At 47.4% G+C, this 25,533-nt stretch overlaps 1 protein-coding gene across 1 annotated transcript; it reads right to left on the minus strand.

Moving 5' to 3' along the window:
* Nucleotides 1-429: 429 nt before the first annotated feature.
* Nucleotides 430-25,446, minus strand: GMIP (GEM interacting protein). Its single transcript, XM_074935641.1, has 19 exons — nucleotides 25,164-25,446; nucleotides 23,130-23,193; nucleotides 21,448-21,573; nucleotides 20,980-21,044; nucleotides 20,096-20,206; nucleotides 18,591-18,671; nucleotides 17,762-17,950; nucleotides 16,793-16,930; nucleotides 15,494-15,684; nucleotides 13,964-14,094; nucleotides 12,369-12,455; nucleotides 10,121-10,219; nucleotides 9,347-9,486; nucleotides 8,781-8,969; nucleotides 8,183-8,320; nucleotides 7,365-7,561; nucleotides 5,963-6,251; nucleotides 3,005-3,125; nucleotides 430-2,378 (listed from the first exon to the last, which is right to left on the minus strand). Exons 1-19 carry the CDS (start codon nucleotides 25,227-25,229, stop codon nucleotides 1,849-1,851), a joined length of 2,952 nt encoding a protein of 983 aa, XP_074791742.1. The 5' UTR covers nucleotides 25,230-25,446; the 3' UTR covers nucleotides 430-1,848.
* Between the last annotated feature and the right edge of the window lie 87 nt (nucleotides 25,447-25,533).

Consider the following 25,533-nt stretch of genomic DNA (forward strand, 5'->3'; position numbering starts at 1 on the left):
TCATCCTGTAAAATTCAATTCAAACGTGAGGCAAGAAAGGAAAATCTGGGTTACCTTCCTCTTCCAGCTCTTGCAGAATGTCTTGACTTATCTGTTTCAGTCCCTTAGATGGTGAGCTCTTCAGCATAGAGACTGTCTTTAATTTTTGTCTTATAAAGGGTTGAGGGCACTGTTGGCACAAACCAAATAATGACAACAGGCCAACAAACGTCCAGCCAGGGATTTCACAAATGCTCATTTAACAAACAAACAGGACACAAAGAACTTGTAATAAAGCTCCCTAACACTTACTACAGAAATTTTATTAAAAGATAATTTAATATTCAAGAATACAAAGCAACATATTAACATTAAATACACATCTTTTGAGGCATGATGTGGAGTGAGTGGGTGATTTCCCCCATTTTCTGGCCCAAGCTCTACAACTGCTGGGAGTAAATCCTTAGCGTTTCTTTTAGGATCTTGTTAAGAAACAGGAACAAATAAAAAGATCAGGGATGAGGAAAGAGAAAAAAGAAGGTGGCCAACATTATCAGAAGAAAGAGAGAGATGCTGAGCAGACTTGGAGAGATGTAATATTAGCTTTAACTATTTGCTAATGGCTTCCTGGTTCAGACACAAGTAGCTCAACAGCTGCTCACTATTGGAGAAATTCACCCTTATGCAAAAGGAGCTTAAATTGGTGGCCAGTCCTTGCACTGCCCTCTGCACAGGGGTGAATTTCACCCTGTACATAACCAGAAACCAAGAAAATCCATATCTGTGGATTGCAGTATGCACCCTATTACCATAAATCACCCCACGTAGCTACCCATCATTTTATTTTACATATTTCAGTGTTAGCTCATTACATAATATTCATGTATTCATCTGGGGCCTAATCTTGAGATCTTTACTCAGACAAACATCATATGGACTTAGTTTGGTTCTGACACCATCAGAATAGGGCTCCATGGTGAATAATCAATGTGCAGGGCAGGAAGGGGAGGGTGTTGTCTTAATGTGATCCTGATATGGAAGATGTTGAGAACCACCAAAATACAGACTAGTCTTGCTTTGGATTAGTGAAAATGTGCCCTTCTGTAATGGGTTCAAGGGATTATGTTTGTGACACAACAGTTAGAGATGCTAGAGAGTGAGGGGTCTGTTGGAAAAGCAGAGAGATGGAATTAAGATAAAGTAACACACTGAGGCTGCTCACTGGGTGGCACAATCTCTTCTCTTTCCTAAAAGATACATGCTTTTTATCTGTGTTTATAGAAAATAGAAATTGTAGCAGTAGAAGCCCCAGGACCCCCAAACCATATCAACACACACTGCTTCACTGGATTTGTGCTGAAAAATGAGGGATGTTGGGAATTAAACAAATCAGTGGAGGCCTGTAGCTTCAAGAAAGTGACCATTTGTGAGTGTTTTCTCCAGTGGCCTAATCTTTACAGTCATTTCCTCTCTGCCTAGGTATCCGCGGCCAAGTAATCTGTGCTCTCTCTGTACTGCCTAGATTATTCATCACACTGTACTAAAATGTGTATCACACCGAACCCATCCCTTGCAGAAAAACTCCTGGCACTAGTGACAGATGTTTGCTTTCCATGAACAGAGCAATAAGTCCTCTGGACTTATTTCTGAATGGTCTCTTGGAGTTTGCTAAACAGTAAAAAAAAAGGAAATTCTGGGCTGACCCACAGCCTGCCTGATGATTCATAGCAGAGGTCTTTCCTGCAGGCTCCATCCCTAACAGAGATGCTAGGATTGGGTCCTCATCTCATCCCCTTCTCTGTCCCCACCATTCAGCAGGCAGCACTTGGCATCAGTGCAGGTCTGTCTCACTTTCCAGCAGTGCACTCCTCATTGTTCGCAAAGGTTTTCCTGGGATGGTGTCCCCAGGTGAGGGTTTTGTTCGGGTTCAGTGCAGTCTGTGCTTGTCCTTTCCAGAGAAACTTGAGGGGACCCTGTGGAAGTGTTGTTGGTTTGAAACTTGGAGACCATCCTGGCAGTTTCCTGGGTGATCTCAAAATGTCTGAGTTGCTGTTTTCCTCCAGAACGTCGCTGCAGTGTGCTGGGCTCTGGTGAGCTACTCCTGCTGCTGCCTTTCTTCTCCAGGACTTCCTTTGTCATGGGGCTGCAGTCTGCAGGATTGCCTTCTGCATCAGCCTCCATCAGAGGGCTAGACAGAGCAGCAGCCATCAAGGACAAGCTGGAAGGTTTGTGAATGACTGGCCTCATTTTGGCCTGTGCAGGTCGAGAATACTTCACAGGCTGCCGGCTGAAGTACCCCCTGGGTTGCGTCCCTAGAACTGAATCAGAATCTGGGTCTGGCTTTTCGTGCACTGATTCCTCAAGGTCCTCCAGCTCAGAGCCGTCATTTCTATTCAAATCTGAACAAAACATTAGAGAGTTATTTTAAGATGAGGTTCCCCCTCAACCTAGAGCAGTGGTGGGCAACCTGTGGCTGACGGGCCGCAGGTTGCCCACCACTGGCCTAGAGCATGCGGCCTAGCTAATGTGACAAATTGGACAAGTACAAATCCCTGGACAAACATACAAGTGGAGGCCATTCCCCTGTTCAGTCCTGGGGACTGAGCTGCCACTCTTAATGCTGGTGTAAATCAGGAGTAATTTCAGAGACATGGTGGGAAATGGGTGCAAGTGAGGGGAGATCAGGCACTGTGTTCTCAAGCCTGTGAATCCTGCCTACAGCACCTTAGAGAATCGACTCTGGGCCTCCTGGCCTCTAGCAGCAGGGCTTGTGCGGAGTGAAGGAAAACCCCTTCCTGAGAAGGGCTCATAATACACTGAAACTTGGTGGCATGCTAGCCCGGTGACTGTGATGGAGTGGGCTGCCTAGACAGAGGAAAGTGGCAGAGCGATGCCATGCCTTACCCCATACACAGGGACACATGCAGAGACAGGCAGACACAAAGAAGTTGTGAAAGTTCAGTAAACACAGATCAAGCCAACCCAAAACCTGCTCCATGAACATGTGCCCCTGCTTGACATTTACCTAGGGGATCTGTGCTCAGGGGACTGTGGGCTCCCTCCATTGTCAGCTCATTGATGGCTTCACTGGAAGATGACTTATCAGACACGTAGCCCTCACTTGAATCATGCTTGAAGGAGAAACTCTGTTGGAAAAAGCCAGGACTGTGAACCTCTTTAGACAGGGCTCTCCTTTCAGATTAATTACAGTATGCAATTCCCTGAATGTTGCAGTAGCCAAGGGAACAAAGATAATTGGCTAATGGCAAAAATATCTCGATCTCCAAGACTCCATTTCAGCTTGCCCAATGCAAAAGCACAGTGCTAAAGCTGGCTCAGCAAGAGAGGGAGAGGCCTCTTAGAGCTGAGGTAAGGACCCCGTTTTACTGGGTGCTGCACAGACACAGAATGTGGGACAGTCCCGCCCTGAAGAATCTAACTAGAGAAAGGCTGTGAGGTGAAACAGTGGGGAGGTGATTTGCCCAAGGTCACACAACTGGTCAGAGCCAACAACAGAACAGGTGTCCCAAGTGCCAAATCAGCACTCTGCCCATTGAACCATACTGCCTGCCACAAAAGGCACCACAAGAGCAGGGGTTGCTTTCTGGCAGGAGAAACGAGACCTGTGCTAAGGTTTACATCCATGTATCCTACACACTATTAAAACAGACCATTTTAGAATGAAGGGGCAGTAGTTCTGCCTTGGAGTTGTGGGGAGACAAGGTTCACTCCCTGGGTTTATGGCACCTTCAGAAAACCCTGCATGGAAGCGCAGCCCCCTTATTTAGAGCCACCTGTTCTTTATGCTCGATATAAATCAGGAATAAGCCAATTAAAAGCTTGGTGAAGGACTGATTATGAAAATGGCACTAAATTCATGTCACCTCCCTGGTTCCTTCTGGATAGGTCACGATGCGCAGCATTAATGGGCAGCAGCCATATTATCTGTCATGCTGCGGCCTCGCTTAGTGATTCCTTTGCGAGTCCTTGTGCAGATGGACAAAGTGGGGGGAAGCAACGGAAACATAACCATTAATTACAGCAAAGTAATTACTATTAGATTGAAACAAACGAGAGCCTGAGATGGCTGCTACAGTGGGGCCCGAACATCATTGCTCTTATGGGCCCAATTCCCCATGGAAGTCAGTGGGAGTTTGTACAGAGATTGATCAAAATCTGAGCAGGGACTTCACGATTTGGCTTTATTATTATATTGAGAACTCCTATAGAACTTAATTCCCCACCCCCCAATAATTTTTTACCTTCCCTGTAGAATTTAGCAACCATCCCTGCTGTAGAATTATATAGGATGGTGTGACGGGGCATCTGCCCTGCACGAGCCCCGATAGGGTTAAAACCCAGCCTGGAGGGCTACAAGGAAACAGACAGTTAGGGCTGTGGCTGCACGGCTTGACCAGCCAATCAGGGCCCAGCTGGCCCATATAAAAAGGAAGCTGCAGGCCAGAGCAAGGGTGTCTGCTGCAGGAAGCCCAAGGGAGGGGACTGGCTTCCTAGAGGGCTGCAGAGACTAGCACTGTGAACAGGGCTGCTAGGACTTGCAGGCCCAAGGCCCTGGAAGAGGGTGAAGGAGCCAGAAGCAGGAGCCGAAGGGCTGGGGATGTGGGGAAGTGGTCCAGGGACTTGAGACAGACTGGTGGAGAATGAAAGGAGGGACAGTGGGAAGCTGTTATTTACAGGGTCCCTGGGCTGGGACCCAGAGTAGTGGGTGGGCCTGGGTCCCTTCCTCCCCCCACTCGCTGCTGAAGAAGTAGCCAGGCTATGGACTGCCAAGCTGCTGCAAGGAGCCACTAAACTGTTGCAGAAGGAGGCCCCTGGAAGGGGGAACTCGGATTGTGACACGGCCGGAGGGCTGTGCCATGAAGCAGAGGCAGTGAGGCTGGAACTGCAGTGGGTCTGCAGGTGGAGACAAGGACGGGAGAGCCGCCACCACCCCTGGAGGGCACACCTGCTGACCAGAGCTAATTCCCAAAATGGCCAGCAGGAGGCGTCAGTGTGGTGAGTGACCCTGTGACAGATGTTTTAAAAAAACTAACTCGAACTAGGGAAAGGTGCTCATTCCCTATTAGATTCATACCTATTAAATTATATTGGACTTTTCCATATGGGGAATGGAAGTCAGGTGCACTGTCAGATTAATACCTGCTTTCAGCTGGGATCACAGTCACGATAATTCCTTAGGCCTCAGTGACTGGGAACCACAGAGAAAGCAGTACCACTGCCAACAAGACATGAATATGACAATTAAGAAAAAGACGCGCCCCCCCCCACCCTTCTCAGTGGCCTGAGCACAGGACTGGGACAGAGATACTGATCATTCAGGCTTCGACTCTCCCTGTGACCTTGGGAAAGTCACTTTCCCTCTCTCTGCCTCAGTTAACTCAGCTATAAAATGTGGGTAACACCCCTGACCTAGCTCCCAGGAGGTATTGCCCATTACCTCAAGTTTTAAAGCGCTTTGAAGAGGAAGGGTGCTAGGCCTTATCGTGAGAGACGGGCAGATGGGGAGGGCTGGAGAGGTGCTTAACACTCAGCAGCACAGAAACACAGCCTATCTAGCCACAGCTGAACTGCGCCTCCGAGGGAGGCAAGCCCAGCAGGTCTGAGCTGGGGATCCTGCTGTATCCTTCGCTATTTATACAATCATCCATTCCACGAGCTGTAAAACTATCTACTGAGAGACACAGCAACGTCCTGAGTAACGTAGTCTGGAGAAACCCACGTCTTTTCTGCAGGAATCGGATTCTTTAAAATGGGCAGCAAAACACTCTCCAGAGCTGTCTGGGGAGCTGCTGAGGGATCCGTAGCTTGGAATTTCTTCCAGTTCAGTCGCCCATCTGCTCTCTGAATAACCCACGGATGCCAAGTGGCTTCACTTTCTGTAAGATCCCGTTTTCCTTGCTAATCCAACTCCCTGGGACTATAACAGGGTCACGGGGCCCAGCTCAGTGTCTCCGAGCTGTACCTCTGTGGTCACACCCTGGGCTTTCTCAGCGCTCTGCTGCTCCTCTTTGTCCTTCTCTGCCAAGGCCTCTTGCGAAGTGTTTTCATACAAAGACGGAGGCAAGTCATCCATCCCAAAGACCCTCTCGTAGCTCAGAATGAGAAACTCTACAATCTGGGCCTGGTACCCAGAGTCTACGAGGCACGACATGGAGACATCACACCCTGAGCCGGGCCGGATCAGTGTTGGCCCAAAGATTATCCCCAGGTTGTTGGGAGACATCTTGTTCTCTTCGTATCTCTGAGCCACCCTGGGAAAGGGAAACATCATGGTTAGGGGCTTCCCAGCTCTCAACCCCATTGCAGTGAGTGGGAGGGATGGAATGGGCAGGTAGTGGGGGAGCTGATGGCATCATTTCCTGGCACAGATATACATCCTGACCCTGGAAGGAACTGGATGTGTGAGGGAGGGGATGAGGTTCTGGTTTCCAACGCTCAGACTCCACTGTGACCACTGTTCCCTCTAAGCTGTGCACGTGTGCGCGTATACACTGATCCTAAACCCCACGCACACAGCGAAACACCGTGCACACAGAAATTTGCACAGAAGCACAACAATTTGCACAGAAGAAATTTTTTGCACACACAGCCTGTCAAAAATTAGAGGGAACATTGATTGTGACCCAAGAAACTGCTCTGAGCTGAGTGAAAAGTCTAGCTCTAAGAAGATGCTTGGTCAGCGCTGAATGAAAGGAGCTTGGGGACATAGGCCCATGTCTCCCATTGCCCTAATGGGGATTCTGGCTCTGCACCTAGTTTAACTGTAAAGTGCCATCAGTTAAGGAGTAGCCAGACAGCTCATCTGGGACCAGGGCCTTTTCCTTCTCCCTTGTCGGGAGCTGCGAGGATCTCGCCTTTCTTCTGAATAGGCTTTTCCCTCATGGCTGTCCCTTTGGGTCTAACCCTGCCCTTTCGCTGGCGAAGGAGGCTACAGACATGTCAGCACTTCAAGCTGAGGGTGTAATTCCCAGCTCTCCTCAAGTTAGTGTGCTAAACACAGAACGTGGCTGTGGCAGTAGTGCAAATGGCAGGAGAGGCTAGCTGTACTGAGCCATCGGTGCCAGACTCATCCTCGGGGCAGCTGGCCCCTCCCGCCACTTGTGCTGCTGTGGCTACATGCTATTTTTAGCCTGCTACCTCACGGAGAGCTAGCTCGAGTATGTTTTCTCAAGCTGGAAATTATACCCCAACTCCAAGTGTAGATGTGTTCTAAGAACTTGTTCTGGTACTGACCTGCCATTGTGCCAGATGCTCATCTGGGGAGCAAGAGCTCTGCAGCAATCTCTTTGCAGCACTAGCATCTAACAGACCCCCTCCCCATCCAGGTAACGCTAATCAGCAAGCCAGCCCCTTGTCCCCATCACCTGTACAGATGTGCAATGAGGTGTCGCAGGGTGTTGTAGTTAGTCCCAGGCAGTTTGCTCAGCAAGTCCTTCATGCTTTGAATGGGATCTGCTGAGAACCCTGAGCTGTCTCTCTTCCCTTCCCCAGGTCTCTGCAGGTCCTTGGCAAGTGCGATTAATTCATCGTAGAGCTCATACAGGAGCACTGGTCCTGACAGCTGCGGTGAGATGAGGGAGATTGTGTTACTGCAGCCTGCCTATTTGATGCTCTGGGGAAAGTCCCATGAAGGACCTTTGCTGGTGTCAGTGGCCCCGCAGTCGTGGCCCCCTTCAGCCACATGTTCCCAGGCTCATACCAACTCTTATCCCCATGATGTGCAAACTAGTGATTGGCTCCCTGATTTCACATGAACTTCTAGCGCCTGCAGAGAAGGCCCAGGCCTCGCCAGAATTGCCTTTCACATGGAATTAATATTTGGGGAAGCTCAGAAATAACCCAGGCCTGCTACTGCTCAGGGAAGCATTGGGTCTCATCTGCCCTTTATCACTGCAAGCCATGAGGCCTGGTGAGGTCAGGAGACTTCCCAGTGACCATCTTAGACAGTCACTCCCATGGCACCACAGAAGGTGAAAGTTAGGAGATCAGTGCCTGGAATTAATCCCTGATTCTACAGTAAACAGACATCAACACATCCCAGTGCCTCAAAAACCCAGCTAAGAGCAAGCCAGGAACAGGGGTTGCCACCCTCCCAGAGATGCACCAGAAACTGAAGCCAGGAGCCTGCAAGTAGCCAGGACCAGAGACTGATCCTGGCTCCTCCTGGGGATTTGCTACCCACCTCCTTCAGGAAATGCTTCAGGACGCCAGTGATGTCATGGGGAGAATGTTCTGAGAGCTCCACCAGCTCCCTCCCATTTTCAAATGCCTGGCAGAGCTTCTCCACCCGGGCCTTGGCCCCACTTATCCGATAGATCCCCTGCATTATTGAAATGGGGAAAGGGCAAGGGATCCTGGTTAGATAATGTGAGAGGAGTGGGGAGGGAAGGGCCAAGAACTAACAGGACAGCTTAATTTCTGCAGCTAAGGCCAAGAAGGGATGTGACATTGTCTCTTTCCCCCTGTGGACAGGCAACAAAGGGTGATATGCGGAGACTCGGTACCCAGCCACCCCCATGATGGGCCATTAGAAATACCAGAGCTAGAGGAAACTAGAGAGAATTTTAATTAGTCTGTCTTGATGCCAGGTGACCTGTGCCAGCTGCCTGGGCCACCATCAATGGTTCACCAGGGAAACCCCCTTTGTGAAGTGCTTTGAGACAAAAGGTACCAAGTAAGGGCCTGATGTGGTTCCTGTCAAAGTCAAATGGAGCGTAATCCTGGTCCCCAGCAGGAGCAGGACCAAGCCCTGTGCTGGACTCAACCCCAGGGCTGCTCACCTGCACTCCGAGGGCACGTGCCTCGATTTCTGAGGTGCATTTCACAACTATGAATGGAACCTCTTCTGGGAAATCCCGCGGGACCTGTGTGAAGTCGATGCCAAAGAGGGGCACTCGGCTGGGCAGCTTCTTGTGGCCACAGGTGATCAGGAGGCTCTCCAGGCACTTCCTGTGGCAGGTCAGGTAGCACTGCAATGGTAGGACGATCTTGCAGTTAGGCACTATGCAGTTAGGCACTAATTACAGTTCAGCAAGGGGAAAGTGTCTCCCCCTGGGGCACATCACAGGCTCTCCCTTCTCCTGTTCCATCCATTCCCTGTTCTACACCTCTCTGCAGAAGCGCATCATTGGGAGATACTTCCCCTTTGCCTCCCTTTTCTCCGCTGTTATGGCAGAGCAGCCTGGGGTAAGAGACAGGGAGATGGTCATGCACTGAATTGTTGGCCTCACAGCGTGGGGCCCATTCACACAGTTTTGCAGCGGGGACATGCCTGCAGTGAGATACCTTGCACAGGGGCCAGGGAGAGCTGGTTATCTACAGTCCAGGGTGTTCTGAGCTTTCTCACCTCTTCACACTCGGTGCCACTGACCATAAAGGTTTCACACTCCCTGCACTTGGACGGACCCCGCAATTTCCGCAGCCGGTGGGTCTGTGCTGCACTTGACAGAGAGATGTTCTTAAACTGACACTGGGATGATCCATTTTCTGGTGCAGCAACCATGTAAATAACAAGAAGACATTACAAAAAGTCATTCATGCCATCTAGAAATGCAAAAGAATTCGCAGCCCATTTCTCTAGACAGCTGGGCAGGTCTCTTGTCGTGCTATCTATTGGGGATGATAAGGGGTGCTTAACATAATGACTGATTATTGGCTTAACTGGAGGGGGCCTGAAATAGAATTTGGGACATTGCTGCCAGATGTAAGTGAGCAGCAGTAGTATAGCTCTACTGAGGTTCAGGGCTGGAATACCATGGGGGGTTGTGGATTGGGAGGGGCATCAACAGAGCTGCTGTGGGGAGCCCAGGTTTAGAATAGCAGGGGCCTGTGGTTTTGGATTGAGGAGCATCAGCAGAGCTGTGAATGTTGGGTGGGGAGCCCAGAGCTGGAAGAGCAATCGGGGGGGCTGCAGGTCCAAATTGAGGGGCATCAGCAGAGCTGTATGGGGGTCCAGAACTGGAATAGCTGGGGGGCTGCAGGTTGGGATTTACATGCATTGACAGGGCTGTGTATTGAAAGCTCCCTTTCATAAGCATAACAGAATGGGGAAGCACAAGGGACGCAGGATGCTCTCCTGCTGTTTCTTTTTATCAGTCATGTAGGTTTGTTTATTGCTCACCATTTTCATACGTTTGAGATGAATCTCTCTCTTCAAAATCATCCGAGGAGGACATGGTGCCTGTGGATGAAGCTTTTAGCAACATCCTACTTTGGTGCCCTGGAGACAAGGAGGAAGGTTTTACATTATACAAAATACAAGATGTACTTTATTTATGTGACAGGTTTCAGAGTGGTAGCCGTGTTAGTCTGTATCAGCAGAAAGAACGAGGAGTACTTGTGGCACCTTAGAGACTAACAAATTTATTTGAGCATAAGCTGTCGTGGGCTAAAGCCTACTTCATCAGATGCATGCAGTGGAAAATACAGTAGGAAGAGATATACACAGAGAACATGAAAAAATGGGGGTTGCCATACCAACTCTTAACAAGACCAACTGATTAAGGTTGGCTATTATCATCAGGAGAAAAAAAACTTTTGTAGTGATAATCAGGATGGCCCATTTCAAACAGTTGACAAGAAGATGTGAGTAACAGTAGGGGGAAAATTAGCAAGGGGAAATAGTTTTTAGTTAGTGTAATGACTCATCCACTCCTAGTCTTTATTCAAGCCTAATTTAATGGTGTCCAGTTTGCAGTTTAATTCCAGTTCTGCTGTTTCGCATTGGAGTCTTTTTTTGAAGTTTTATTGTTGAATAATTGCGACTTGTAGGTCTGTAACTGAGTGTCCAGGGAGGCTGAAGTGTTCTCTGACTGGTTTTTGAATGTTATAATCCTTGACGTCTGATTTGTGTCCATTTATTCTTTTGCGTAGAGATTCATAGAATCATAGAATATCAGGGTTGGGAGGTCATCTAGTCCAACCCCCTGCTCAAAGCAGGACCAATCCCCAATTAAATCATCCCAGCCAGGGCTTTGTCAAGCCTGACCTTAAAAACTTCCAAGGAAGGAGATTCTACCACCTCCCTAGGTAACGCATTCCAGTGTTTCACCACCCTCCTAGTGAAAAAGTTTTTCCTAATATCCAACCTAAACCTCCCCCACTGCAACTTGAGACCATTACTCCTTGTCCTGTCCTCTTCTACCACTGAGAATAGTCTAGAACCATCCTCTTTGGAACCACCTCTCAGGTAGTTGAAAGCAGCTATCAAATCCCCCCTCATTCTTCTCTTCTGCAGACTAAACAATCCCAGTTCCCTCAGCCTCTCCTCATAAGTCATGTGTTCCAGACCCCTAATCATTTTTGTTGCCCTTTGCTGGACTCTCTCCAATTTATCCACATCCTTCTTGTAGTGTGGGGCCCAAAACTGGACACAGAACTCCAGATGAGGCCTCACCAATGTCGAATAGAGGGGAACGATCACGTCCCTCGATCTGCTCGCTATGCCCCTACTTATACATCCCAAAATGCCATTGGCCTTCTTGGCAACAAGGGCACACTGCTGACTCATATCCAGCTTCTCGTCCACTGTAACCCCTAGATTGTCCGGTTTGGCCAATGTACATGGCAGAGGGGCATTGCTGGCATATATCACACTGGTAGATGTGTAGGTGAACAAGTCTCTGATAGTGTGGCTGATGTGATTAGATCCTATGATGGTGTCCCTTGAATAGATATGTGGACAGAGTTGGCAACGGGCTTTGCTGCAAGGATAGGTTCCTGGATTAGTGTTTTTGTTGTGTGGTGTGTGGTTGCTGGTGAGTATTTGCTTCAAGTTAGGAGGCTGTCTGTCAGCGAGCACTGGCCTGTCTCCCAAGATCTGTGAGAGTGAGGGATCGTCCTCTTGAAGGACGGAGTCCTTGCTTACAGACAGCCCCCCAACCTGAAGCAAATACTCACCAGCGACCACACAACAAAAACACTAACCCAGGAACCTATCCTTGCAGCAAAGCCTGTTGCCATCATGTGCCAGCAATGCCCTTTTCCCATGTACATTGGCCAAACCAGACAGTCTCTACGCAAAGAATAAATGGACACAAATCAGACGTCAAGAAATATAACATTCAAAAACCAGTCAGAGAACACTTCAACCTGCCTCTGTGTGTGTGTGTGTGTGTGTGTCTATATATATATATATCTCCTACTGTATTTTCCACTGCATGCTTCTGATGAAGTGGGCTTTAGCCCACAAAAGCTTATGCTCAAATAAATTTGTTGGTCTCTAAGGTGCCACAAGTACTCCTCATTCTTTCTTTTATTTATGTGTTGCACATTATAGAAAAAATAAAAAAAGCTCCAAATCACATTTAATTTCTATTGAAGTTTTTTTGTTAGTATGAATATTAGGCAGAAAGTGCCATTCTTCTCACCTGGGCTAGAGGTGGGAGAGTCCAGGGAGCGGGATTCGCAACTCCCACCCAGGCTTTCTGTGTCACTGTAGAAGGATTTGTTTACACCTGTAAAAGGTGAAGTAAAAAAGACAGATCATCTCAACACACTGACTAATGTCTCAGCAGCAGTTTCTAAATGTACAATCTCATCTGCTGGGGTCTTTACTCTTACTGACAATGCTTCAAAACAACTGACCTTTCTGCTAATATCTTTTAAAACAGAAACACAGGCACGACGAGAGCCTGGTAATCCAAAGAGCAATTTGGAGGCATTTTTGCTGAATCATGCCATGCTTTTTAAAGACCTTTAGGAAATGTCCTTTTGTGCCAGAAAAGTTTAATGACAATTATTTTCTACCGTAGTGAGATGATTTCCAAAGTGTCTTTGAGAGAAATTTTAAGATGGTGAAATGGGGTGTTAAATGTGCAATGAAAGGCAATGATCTGTGGAAGGAGCATGTAAAACTTGAAAATATAATATACCACTCAGGGGACTGAACTGAAGGAATAACAAGAGAAGGCTTACTGGCTGCACTGCCTGTCACAGCCCACTCTAAGGTGGCTTGCATACAGAGTATAGTCAAGCATGAAATCAAACATGAGGTTATAAAAGTGATTCATAGATATTTAGGCCATAAGGGACCATTATGATCATCTAGTCTGACCTCCTGCACAACGCAGGCCACAGAATCTCACCCACCACTCCTGTGAAAAACCTCTCACCTATGTCTGAGCTACTGAAGTCCTCAAATCGTGGTTTAAAGACTTCAAGGAGCGGAGAATCCTCCAGCAAGTGACCCGTGCCCCATGCTACAGAGGAAGGCGAAAAACCTCCAGGGCCTCTTCCAATCTGCCCTGGAGGAAAATTCCTTTCCGACCCCAAATATGGCGATCAGCTAAACCCTGAGCATATGGGCAAGATTCACCAGCCAGATACAAGTAAAGCGGTCTGATGCTGCAAGTAAAGGGGTCTGAGGGTACACTGGATGTCCCCAGTCCCCAAACTGCCAGAAAATCCATAAATGTTTTCACAGTACAGAGAAACAACAAAGTTTCAGAAAAAAAATCTCCATTTCAGGTCACACACCAGGAGATGGACAAGAGCTTCCAAGGCATTCAGGCCATGAACCAGCTTGTTTGTACCTTTATTAAAATGCTGTAAGGCTTATGTACCATGCAAATAGACTACACCTGCCTTATCCATGACAGCATCTCCTGGTTAAAGCTCAGAATGACTTTCACAGCCTTTTTTTTTTTTTTTTTTTTTTTTGGAACATACCTGTTGTCTAAGATGCCTGTGGATGGGGAGTGAATAAAACCTGACACTTCGTGAGATAAAAGTAAAATTTTCTGATTCAATCAGAGAACAAATTTTCATGACCCTGAATCCCTTTCCATAAAATGGCAGCAGCCAAACCAGACACAGTTCCAGTCTGGAGAAAGCCCTGGGCTCTGACTCCTATTAGGTTATTAATAACCTAACCTCTCCTTGCTACGCTTGGCTACATACATATAGGAATCAAGCAGCAGTGACACAACAGAGAGTTAACTTTTCCTTGTTAAATTAAACCCACTTTGTTCACTGTTTGTGGAAAACTGCTTTCCTGATGCATCTTCTGCAGATGTGCTCAGATCAGCGGCCGAGGATGAGATGCAGGAGTATTGCACTGCATTCTTTTTTCTGCCACTAGGGGGAGACCTGAGACTGAAATATACAGAGAAACAAGTTTCAGAGTAGCGGCCGTGTTAGTCTGTATCCGCAAAAAGAACAGGAGGACTTGTGGCACCTTAGAGACTAACAAATTTATTTGAGCATAAGCTTTTGTGAGCTACAGCTCACTGCATCGGATGGATTCAGTGGAGGCTTATGCTCAAATAAATTTGTTAGTCTCTAAGGTGCCACAAGTCCTCCTTTTCTTTTTACAGAGATGAGGAAATATTTTTTATTCAGTCAACTTCATTTTGTGAAAGAGACAAGCTTTTGAACAACACAGACTTATTCAGGTCTGGGACCAACATGACTACAACAATGCTTCAAATGAAATACACAAGCAGTGGGCATTTTGTGTTTTGTTTTTTAAAATGTCTTTAATTAGTTCAAATATTATTGCCCCATAGATGTACATGGTGCTTTAGAGCCATATAAGGGGACCAGGTCCTGGCCTCCGGGAGTTTGCAGGTAGTTGTAGGCTGGACTTTTCAAAGAAGCCTAGGGCAAGTGCACACCAGATTGACAGTCAATACTAAGAACATAAGAATGGCCATGCTGGGTCAGAACAATGGTCCATCTAGCCCAGTACCTATCTTCTGACAGTGGCTGGTGGCAGATGCTTGTGAGGGAATGAACAGAACAAGGCAATTATTGAGTGATCTATCCCCTGTTGTCCAGTCCCAGCTTCTGGCAGTCAGAAGTTTAGGGACACCAGAGCATGGACTTGGATCCCTGACAATCTTGGCTAATAGCCATAGATGGACCTATCCTCCATGAACTCATCTAATTCTGTTTTGAACCTAGTTATACTCTCGGCTTCCACACTATCCCCTGGCAATGAGTTCTGCAGGTCAACTGTGCATTGTGTGAAGAAATACTTCCTTATGTTTGTTATAAACCTGTTGCCCATTAATTTCAATGTAACTAAGTTTAATATAATTTCCCATATATTTTCTGTCTACAGGAAGTATATAAAGATGGGTAGTTTGGAAATCAAACATCATACATATGAGATAATGAGGATCAATACATTAAACAAGTGGGAGAAATAACTCCTGACTTGGGACAGACAGCTGGGCCAAGTTATCCTTGTGCAGCCTCTAACACTTACTGATCATCACAAGGAAAGCAAATGATCTCTGGGAGTCTGTTCTCTGCTAATGTTAATGGAAGCTATGCAGAGACCTCAAGGAGAGAACAGACCCTTCTGGACTTTGGCTTGTGGTACTCCTCAAAGTGATCAGCTAGCCCATTCCATGTCTTCTCAGCATTAATAACCCTGCAGCATCACAAGTGACTTTATAGTGTAAAATGTTTTGAATGAGTCTTTTTATTCAGCTTATTATACATTTCAAGCCCTGAAGTCACCAGCTCTGGTTCTACATTTCTTTACCTGCGCCCTGCAGGAATAAATGCTTCAAATTCAAACACCTCCATGGCGACCTCTTTCTTCTGCAACTTCTGAATGAATTCCAGATATTTCTCACCCACTTTGTAGGGCTTGCAGTACTCAGTCATGCTCTCGTACCCCACTGGAATCTTCTCTGCCTGAGTCTGCTGCAACTTGAACATCCTCAAGGTGACCTTATGGAAATCCCAAAAAGCATGAAACACCCCTAGGCCTAGGTGACCCTCTTTCTCTTGAATCTCAGGTGTGTCCCCCAGGCTCTCAGTTCAGTTTGTGAACAAGGCTCCCGCACAGGCCCCACAGTTACCCACGCCTTCCTGCTTATTGATATATCTGCCTAGCATTTTAGTTTCACTTTATTAATGAAATTACACAAAGAATTGCATTTAATTTAAATAAACCTGCATATAAGCCCATTAGCCAGTCAAAACACAGACCCCTACCCCATATCCAGCTGCTCTAGGAACTGTACTTCAGTCATGGTCAGGTGAAGCTGGTGAGGGCTCCTCGGGGCTGGATTAACCTTTTGTGGGCCTCCCATAGGGGCAATGGAGCATGGCGCAGTGGGGGTCGGTCCCCGGAGCGACGGGCCAGCCAGGGGCCGTTGGGCATGGCATGGCAGGGGTGGCCCTGCTCCGCCCAGCCCAGTGAGAGGGCCCTATTTACAAACCAGCAGTTGCCAGATGCACAATGGCCTGCCCGGCTCTGTGCTGCCAGCATGCCCCTTCCCCTCGGGGGTGGGCCCATGCCATGCCACACAGCCTCCCCGCCGCCCCTGATTCCCTATGGCCAGAACCCCCCAGACCCAGGGGCTGGTGGGTCTCAGGGCACAGTGCAAGCAGAACATGGGCCCGGCTGAACATGGGCCCGGCTCTATGGCACCACTGGCGCCATTGTAAACCAGGCACTGGGGCTCCTCTGGGCAAGCCAAGAGAGGACTTCACCTCCTCTATGCTGAATCATATACAGGACGAGCTTTGCTCACTGGCTCTGAGCCTGCTCTCTAGCCTCTGTGTTTGTCTCCACATCATCTGTCACCAGATTCAGCCTTGTCCCACAGACTCCCCTGGTAGACTAGGAGATTTGTGGTCACTATAGCTATGTATGTGACCACTGATCCTTGCAAAGTCAGCACTAAAGCGATGCTCAGGATGTGATCTGGGTTCCGATTGCTTGAGAACCATCACATTAATTATCTGTATAGTAGAGAAAGATCAGGTGGCTCTGTCCTGAATGATGACTTCCCTGTGACTGGGGCAAGTGGCACAGCAGTGTCATACTCACCCGTGTCAGCACCTCATCTCCTTGGTAAATGAGTTTCCGGATATGGGAGACAATCCTCTCCCGCACCTTTTCCAGCTCCTGCCGACGAGAGTTGGCATCACTGATGCACGTCTTGTAAGAAACTTCTGTTTCCTGAACCTGGGTGCAGCAAAATAAAGAATGAAGAAGCAGCAATGCCAGGCTGGGAACCCTGGAAATCACAGGCAGGAAACCACAGTGCAGCCAGGAGTGGGGGTGACGTGTGATAACGCAGAACACAAAGGGAGATGAGCTGGATGGGGCTATCGGCTTGTTTATTAAGCATTTATATTAAGTCTTAGTGCTGATTTTCAATACTTTTGTTGATACCTTTTAAAAAATCAGAGATTGGACAAATATTTTTGTGAAAAATTTAAAATTTTAGTAAGGCTGCAAACTCTCCATAAGGCTAGTGAATTCAAAATCCATCTGTGTCACTGGAGCATTCTGCGTTGCTCTGCAGCACATTCAGTTGTAATGCTAGGTGTTCAGCCTACAGGGCTATCTAGCCCAGCGTGGTAAAGCCACTGAGCATTGAATATTCCTCTTTATATGAGGAACAAGCTACTTCAGGGTCCCAAACTCTTCTGGGCACAGGTGCCTTTGTGGGTGCCAAAAATGGGAAAGAGCAGAGGGTATCCAAAATGATTAAAGGCTGAAAACTCAAGACCTAGCCCTGCTCAATCCCACATCCCAGCAGCAAAGGATGAACCTGGTAGCCTCATAATATTTTACTTCGTGCACAATATTTCAAGTGGCTTCTAGTTCGTTGAGTCTGTTCCCCAGTTATCTGTATAAGAGAGAAGTGATATAAGCCCAGGTTTCAGAGTAGCAGCCGTGTTAGTCTGTATTTGCAAAAAGAAAAGGAGTCCTTGTGGCACCTTAGAGTCTAACCAATTTATTTGAGCATAAGCTTTCGTGAGCTACAGCTCACTTCATCGGATGCATCACCTTCAATTGTGCCTCCTCACGAGTGCGGCGCCGTTTCTCCAGCTGCTTGTTGGCACTGCTAGGGTGGGTTGCTGCTATGCCCTGGTACTCATCTTCTGCCTTGGCACTCAGCAGCTTGGCTTTCTCCAACTCCTCGCAGCGTTGTATGTAGTGCAGGCGGGACTTGCGCAAGGATGACAGTGAATCATTCTGGAATCCGAGAAGGAGGGCATTTAGGGCACATCGTCAGGCTGGAAGGAGACTGGGACCACAAGTCTGCCAGTCATAAAAGCATCTGTTTCTTGGGTGCCGAGTGTCACTTACTCTAAGGCCACTGCTAGCCAGTGTCAGACTGTGGAGAGGACTCTATGCAAGTATCACTTACAAGACCAAGGAGTAGGACTAGAACTCAGCATCTCCTGGCTCACTGCTCCTGACCACACTGCCCTGACTCATCATCATCCTCACTGCACACCTCCAACTAATTATTTACATATTAATGATGACTGTCATTAGGCTTTAGAGCATGTACCCCATTGAGATGAATGGGTATCTCTACACTGCAATTAGCCACCCGCGGCTGGCCCATGCCAGTTGACTAAGGATCACAGTGCTTAGCCTAAGGGGATGTTTAATTGCAGTGTAGATGTTAGGGCTCAGGCTGCAACCCAAGCTCTGGGACCCTCCCACCTTGCAGAGCAGTGTAGGGCAGGGTAAAAGGTTCCCAGTAAGGCTGCTGTTAGCACTTCTCCCTATGTGCTCTGAGAGGCCCTGTGTTCTCAGTGTTCTGGGCCTGTAGCTGTCAAGATGGCCTGGATCTCTCACCATTTTCCACCTCTTGGTCTCTTACCATTCTTTTCTGTTCCTTTAGCCATTGATCTTTGAATTCTTTCCGCCACTTCTCAATTTCATTCCTCTTGGCTGTGAGAGGCTGCAAGAGAATAAAGGTGCAGGTGAAAACAGCTTAGCTATACTCTAGCTCAGCCAGAAGCTATTGGGCTTGATGCAGACACCACTGAGAACCCTATGTTAGACAGGAAGTCACATGAAATGGTCACAATGGTCTCTTCTGGCCTTAACATTTCTGAGCCCCAAACGTCACCCCTCACCTTGTGTTACAAAGGCTGGAGCTGTTTAAGGATCAGTGTCAGGATGCTAACCCTACCCCTCTACTGCTGCAGCCTCTTTTCATACCCACACAGTAAAGGGTTACATTAAACCAAGTCACTTCATGTCATCAAGATTGCAAGAGGGGAAAGTCTGAAGCACCTGCCCTGCCTCGGCCTGAGTAACTGGGCAAACTAGTGGGGAGGCAGAAAAATGCCTTCCGGGTCACTCAGAGTATGTCTACACTGGAATTAGACACCCATGGCTGGCCCAGGCCACCTGACTTGAGCTTCAGGGGCTTGGGCTGTGGGGCCGTTTAACTGTGGTGTACATTTTCCGGCTGGGGCTCCAGCCTGAGCCTGGACATCTACAATGCAACTAAACAGCCCCATAGCTTGAGCCCCACAAGCCCAAGTCAGTGGGCACAGGCCAGCTGTGGGTGTTTAACTGCAGTGTAGACATATCCCGAGCTGCTCTGCAGCTACCACTGCAGCCTAAAGCTAGACTAGGTTTCAGACTGTGTGTGTCTCTCTCTCCCTCCCTCACACACACACATGCACACCATTGAGAGGAACAATGGAGTAGGTACAGATCCTCCCAGCCCATTTAGCTCCCAATAAACTGTTACACACAGATATGCCAGGAACCCCTGCAGAGTGGCGCTCCATGCTATAGCATGTGATCCCCCTGCACAGGTCCTGGCATCCTGCCAGTTCAGCAGAGCAGAAACACTCTTCACAGGCATGGAAGAATGGGTAGGATGAGCCACAGCAAGGTTCTGCTCTGGAAAAGGACTGTGTAAAGGCCCTCTGTTTGTTGCCTCCCAGCAACTCCAGATCAAATGTGTGCAATTCTCTAGTAAGAAGGAACCACAGATTCCACCAGGCCCCTGAGAGGCAAGCTGGGGTCTTTCTGGCTCTCACTGTCACTGTTGACCCAAGACAGCTGAGGTACCATATGGATGCTGGTCATGGGAAGGTGGAGAGAGACATGGTTTGAGAACAGCACCAGCTCTGGCATCTGAGGCTATGACATCAGAAACCAAAGCTCCCAGAATGCTGCTCTGTTGGGAAGTAACTTCCCTTTCCCAGAAGCTGGGTGTGGACTTCCTTCCCGTTTCTCTCAGTCAAATCAGAGAGAGCATCTAGCTCCCAAAAGATTAATGGGCCCGCCCTTGAACTACCCTGGCTGCTGCCTTTGGCTAACCAGTGAGATTAAACTGTCTGACCTAAGCAGGAAATACAGTACCTGGCAGTATTCTCTCAGCTGCAAAGCCCCTGCAGTCTCAATGGCTAAACTCCCAATCTTTATGTCATGTTCCAGGACCATGGTGTAGAGCAGCTGGAGTGGCATGCAGACCTGGAGAGGCAGAGAGTGTGCATCATTTTTACCAGGTAGCCACAACAGCTTCTCCAGGTTAAAGAGCTTTTGCTTATTATGAACTGAAATGGTTGTCCATGTTGATTACAGCTATAACAAACACACACTGCACATCACAAAGCAGCATCAAAGGGAGTATTTATTCTCTGTTCCACTCCTTTGACATATTACGAATGCATCCCTTTGTCTACTGCATAGAACAATCTTTGTTCCCTTTATAACCGTATGGAAGAAAAAGGGAATTGTCCCAGCTCTGAGAGCTTTATTAACTATGACAGTTAATGCTAGACAGAACTTTTGGAAGGAATATAAAACTTCCTGCTTCAGGACTTAAACCAATCTCTAACTATTAGGAGTTAGGATGAACTTTCATAGGAGGCAGATTACCCACAGCTGCCTACTGTGCAGTTTCTTGCACCTTCCCCTGAGGCTTCTGGTATTGGCCACTGGTAGAGATGGGATTCTGGGCGAGATGGATAATGGGTCTAATCCAGTCTGGGAATTCCCATGTTCTTATGTTATGTCGGTATTTGGAATATCCTTAATGCTCTTACTTAGACTTGTACCCAGCAAATTACTGAACTTCTTTGCAGCATTGTACTTTTAACAAATGGGAAATCGTGTCCTGTAGGCTTCAGCATGATTCAAAACAGAGCTGATTTAGCTCCATGAGTGATGTATACACAGCGGCACAATAAACCCTCTTGTACAGTGAAAGCAATCCAAGAAGGAAAATCCAAAAGAAATTATACCTGTTGGTTAATGGTATATCGGCCTGATTCTGCTATCTTCACAATGCTTTTGGCAAACTCTATTTCTGTGAAAGGGAAGAACAGGTTAGTGTCTAGATCTTCAGTGGCAGGGGGATGTCTCCCAAGAACAGAGGTATTGCTCAGCCAGTATGTGAATTAGCATCATCCTAAAGGAGGTTTTAGGACTAGAAGAATTTATAGCCGGGCCTTTTCTGCTAAGAAACGATTCTGCATTTTAATATCTGGTTCAGACCCAAGTTAGAAGAGCAACCTTTCACCTGTTCCTTGTTAGTTTATTTGAATCCACTGCTGCCTGCAGTAACCCCCCTGCTGGCTCTGCAGAGAAACACCAAGCTATGAGAGTACAAGGTCTTAAAGCTGGCCCTGGTTCACCCTTATGCAATGAGAGAATTTGGTACCATAAGTGGAAGCAGTGGAGAGATTATGGATTCCGCTAACGGGACTCACCATAATTCAGGCGTTTATCAATCCAGCTCAGCAGTTCTTTGACATATTTACACCACGTTTTGGCATATTCAAGTGCTGCATCAACACCACCTTCGCATTTTATCAGCATCTCATCAGCCTCCTCAACTGCAAAAATAAATCCAGACTCAGAAGGGCTTCAGAGGCTCCCCCAGGGTGAATCTCTCTGATATTTTGGCTTGTGCCATCTTCACATAACAACAGGTCATAGAAGAGATCTTTCATGGAACACCAAGGCTATACAAGCCTATTTCACAGCAATCGCCAATCTCACACCAACTCCCCAGCACAGCCATATGAGTTTTAGGCAATTTAGATACATTTTATTGGGGACCAAATGCATTTAAAATAGAACTTTTATTAAGTTTATTTTTTGTAAATTAGAGGCCAGGACCCATTGTGTGATGATAATGGGAGTGACGAATTGCAGTTATGCTCCCTCTCCGCTCCTTGAGGATGCTGAGACCGACTCACAGCACTGAAGTCAGCAATTCTGACAGAACTTCAAGCCAAAAGTTGTCATCACACAGATTAGAAAATGGCTTCTCTTCAATGTAAGATTCTCATGAGGGGAGACGTGGTTTTATATGGGACTTTATGATGCCAGTGATGAATACAGAACTGATGAGTCTATGAAAAGTGAGCAACAACAGCATTTCAAATACAGTAACTGATTTTTATTATTGGGAAAATATTTATTGTACTAAAAATTGACAGGCAGCTATAGAAATATAGAGAATTAATGTCTCAGTGCTCAAAAGTCAAAGTCAGTGTACGAAGGTAGGCTGTTAGTGGGATAACAGGTGAAAACATGTGTAAACAAGGGGCTCAGAGGAGGTATGATGGGTGTTCACCCCACACTTACCTGGAAAGGGTTAATATAGATTGAGAATGGGGCTAATTAACCCAACAGGCCGCAGCTGAGGGGAATCAAGTGGCTAAGTAATCCCCTGACTGCATGAGGCAGCCCATATGAGGAAGAAGGAGCAGGGTTGGGATAAAGACAAGTAGCCCACAGTTACTCCCTGGGAGTAGGCAGTTGGGAGGCTGGTGAACTCAGAGAGAGGGAAGGTAGGAAGGAGAAGGTTCAGGAAAAGGTAGCAAGGTCTGTGAGGGAATAGACTTTAGCTGCTGAGCTAGAACCCAGAGAAGAGGGTGGGCCTGGTTCCCCTACCAGCCACTGAGGGAGGGGCAGTGGAAGGGAAGACTGCTGGTGAGAAGGGACTTTGATACACAAGCCTGAAAGGGACTGGCTGGAGGGCTGAGTCATGAAGAGGCAACTCCTGGAGCAAGAGAGAGGTTGCAGACCAGCCAGAGAGGATGGAGAGATGATGTGCAAGTGCAGAAAGGGGTGCTGGCCTTGCAGAGCTAATTCCCAGAGTGTCCAAGAGGAGGTGCCATCCTGGTGGTGAGTAGAGCACCTCATCTCAAGGGTTTATAGGGAGCAATGTGAATACTGAGCTTTAGAGCCCCAAATGGACACATATGACTATATTCATCTCTGCTGGAATCTGCCATGGCCATATAAGGTAATGGCAACCAGGGGACATCTGAATTGTATATTCTTGTTCATAGGCGGGGAACAAGAGCCAATGACAGAAAATGGATCAACTATTCTTGAGTCATCTATATGACTTTGCTTTACTTTGCTTCTCTTAAATTACCTGTGATTTTCATCTGCACCTGCCCCTCCAAATTGCTTTTGCTCTTGTAGAAATTTTCATCCACCTATGGGAAAAAAAAAGAAAAATATCATCCAGATGTTTAGAGGAATTTACTAAGAGCTGGTCTTAGAGTTGTCGTCTTCTTTCCTGGGAAGTTTTATGTAGTGAGGAAGGTGGCCAAAGACTTGACAGAGGGCTAGTGGCATAATATAAAACTGCACAATTTACAGGAATGTGGGAACTGTGACAGGGTGTGCACACCCCGCACTGGGACTGCAGGGGTTAATTCTCCTCTTTAGGCTGAGGAGACCATGCCCCCTCGCCCCTGCTGGGCATGTGCAGGCCAGGTATAAAAAGGAGCAACCCAATTAATTTGGGGCTGACTGCTGGAGAGGAAGGAGGTGTTCTGCAGACTCCTGCTGAAGAACTGCCAGCACGTCACGATGCGGAGGCCAGCCAGATGGAAGCGACACCCTCCCCCCCCGACCTCCCAGGCTCCAGATGCCACAGAGGGAGGAGAGACTGGGGGAACCCTGAGACTCAAGCCGCAGAGAAGTGGGTAGGAAGTAACCCAGGGAGGTGGTCGGAGACCCAGAGACTAGCTCAGCGTGTTTTGGCTGGATCCCTGCCGAGCTGGTGGTGGGCAACCCTGCCACCGACAGGGCCCTGGGTTGGGACCCGGTGGAGAGGGAAGGCCCGGGTCTCCTTATCCTGGCCGCCGCCCACCCTGGAGCGGTGGCCTGGCTCACCACCCCTACTGATTACGAGGGCCGCTCTACTAACTCGGGCAGCTAGGCCGCACAGCCCTGATTGCAAGGGCAGGTAGAGTGACTTTGGTTGTTAGGCCACATTACTCCAAGACCCAGAGGGGTCGTGCAGAGTTGCCCATGGGCCTATAACGACCCATGCCCCATCCCAAAAGGGGATGGGGCGTGCATGATCCGTGACAGGGACAAATAAGCTTCTAACCCTGTTAGCTCTGGAGAAAAGCCTGAAAACATAACATGAGTGCAGCCTAAAGGCTCAAAATCTGAAGGCAAATAAAAAACCCCAAGTCTATTTTCAAAAATCTCTTGGTTTTCATAGATTTGTAGAAATTAGGGCTAGAAGGGAACATTGGATCTAGTCTGACTCTCTATATGGCATTAAATTTCACTAAGACACTAATTTGCAGTGACTAAAGCAATTTTGAGCTTTTAAGCAAATCTCATGGATTTTTGCTGCCAGATTCATGATTTCTGAGCACTTTGGGTTGACAGTACTGCCGTCTTGTCTACCTTTTTGCATAGCATAGGTCCTAGAACTTTACCCAGTGATTCCTGGCATGGAGGAAATTACTTTTTTTTAATCAGCAAGAGTGAATCCAAACTGCATGCATTTGAAAATTCCATGAAGTATTATTTGTTCTTTAGCCCCCAAAATAAAATTAGCCACGCTTCTCACTTTCTATTCTGTACAGGTTCTTCTAGCACAGTGGTGGGCAACCTGCAGCCCATCAGGATAATCTGCTGGTGGGCTGGGAGACGGTTTATTTACATTGACCATCCGCAGGCACAGCCCCCCACAGCTCCCAGTGGCCGGGAACAGTGAAGCGCAGTCACTGGGAGCTGCGGGTGGCCATGTCTGCAAACGGTCGATGTAAACAAACTGTCTTGCGGCCTGCCAGCAGATTACTCTGACGGGCCACAGGTTGCCCACCACTGTTCTAACACCATCACTGTATCTGTGCACCTAGCATCTCTCTTTCCTTTGGTAAGAATTCTAACCAAAAAACAACTTCATTTCCCTTGCTAGAATAAATGTTACTTAATCTCTGTTGAAAAGAGAAAAGGAGTACTTGTGGCACCTTAGAGACTAACCAATTTATTTGAGCATGAGCTTTCGTGAAGTGAGCTGTAGCTCACGAAAGCTCATGCTCAAATAAATTGGTTAGTCTCTAAGGTGCCACAAGTACTCCTTTTCTTTTTGCGAATACAGACTAACACGGCTGTTACTCTGAAATCTATTGAAAAGGGTTCTCTTCTTTTCGCTTACTGGAAGCATCTCGCTCTCTGGGATCAAGTCTGTGGTGTCCGTGCTGTCTGTGTCATCAATGAACATGTCAACTGTCCTGTAAAGTAAATAAACTGATTAAATAATAAAGACTTAAAGCTATTGGAAGCTGCAAAATGCAGGATTAGAACCATGGCACTTAATTTATTGCTGAGCCCATCTCTTCTGGGGTCTAAAAGGCAGAATATGACTGAGAGAGGTCAATCTGTAACCAGCTGGTTTTTGACCTGGCTTAGTCCAAATTATTATTTAAGAATCTAACCAGAAATGATCATTGTAGCCTTTAGCAGAATTAGGGGATCCATGTCTCAGCTGAAGGTAGTTATTAGAAAGAGATGCCCAAATTCTGCTC

Source organism: Natator depressus, chromosome 20 (assembly GCF_965152275.1).
Source record: "Natator depressus isolate rNatDep1 chromosome 20, rNatDep2.hap1, whole genome shotgun sequence".
NCBI lineage: Eukaryota > Metazoa > Chordata > Testudines > Cheloniidae > Natator > Natator depressus.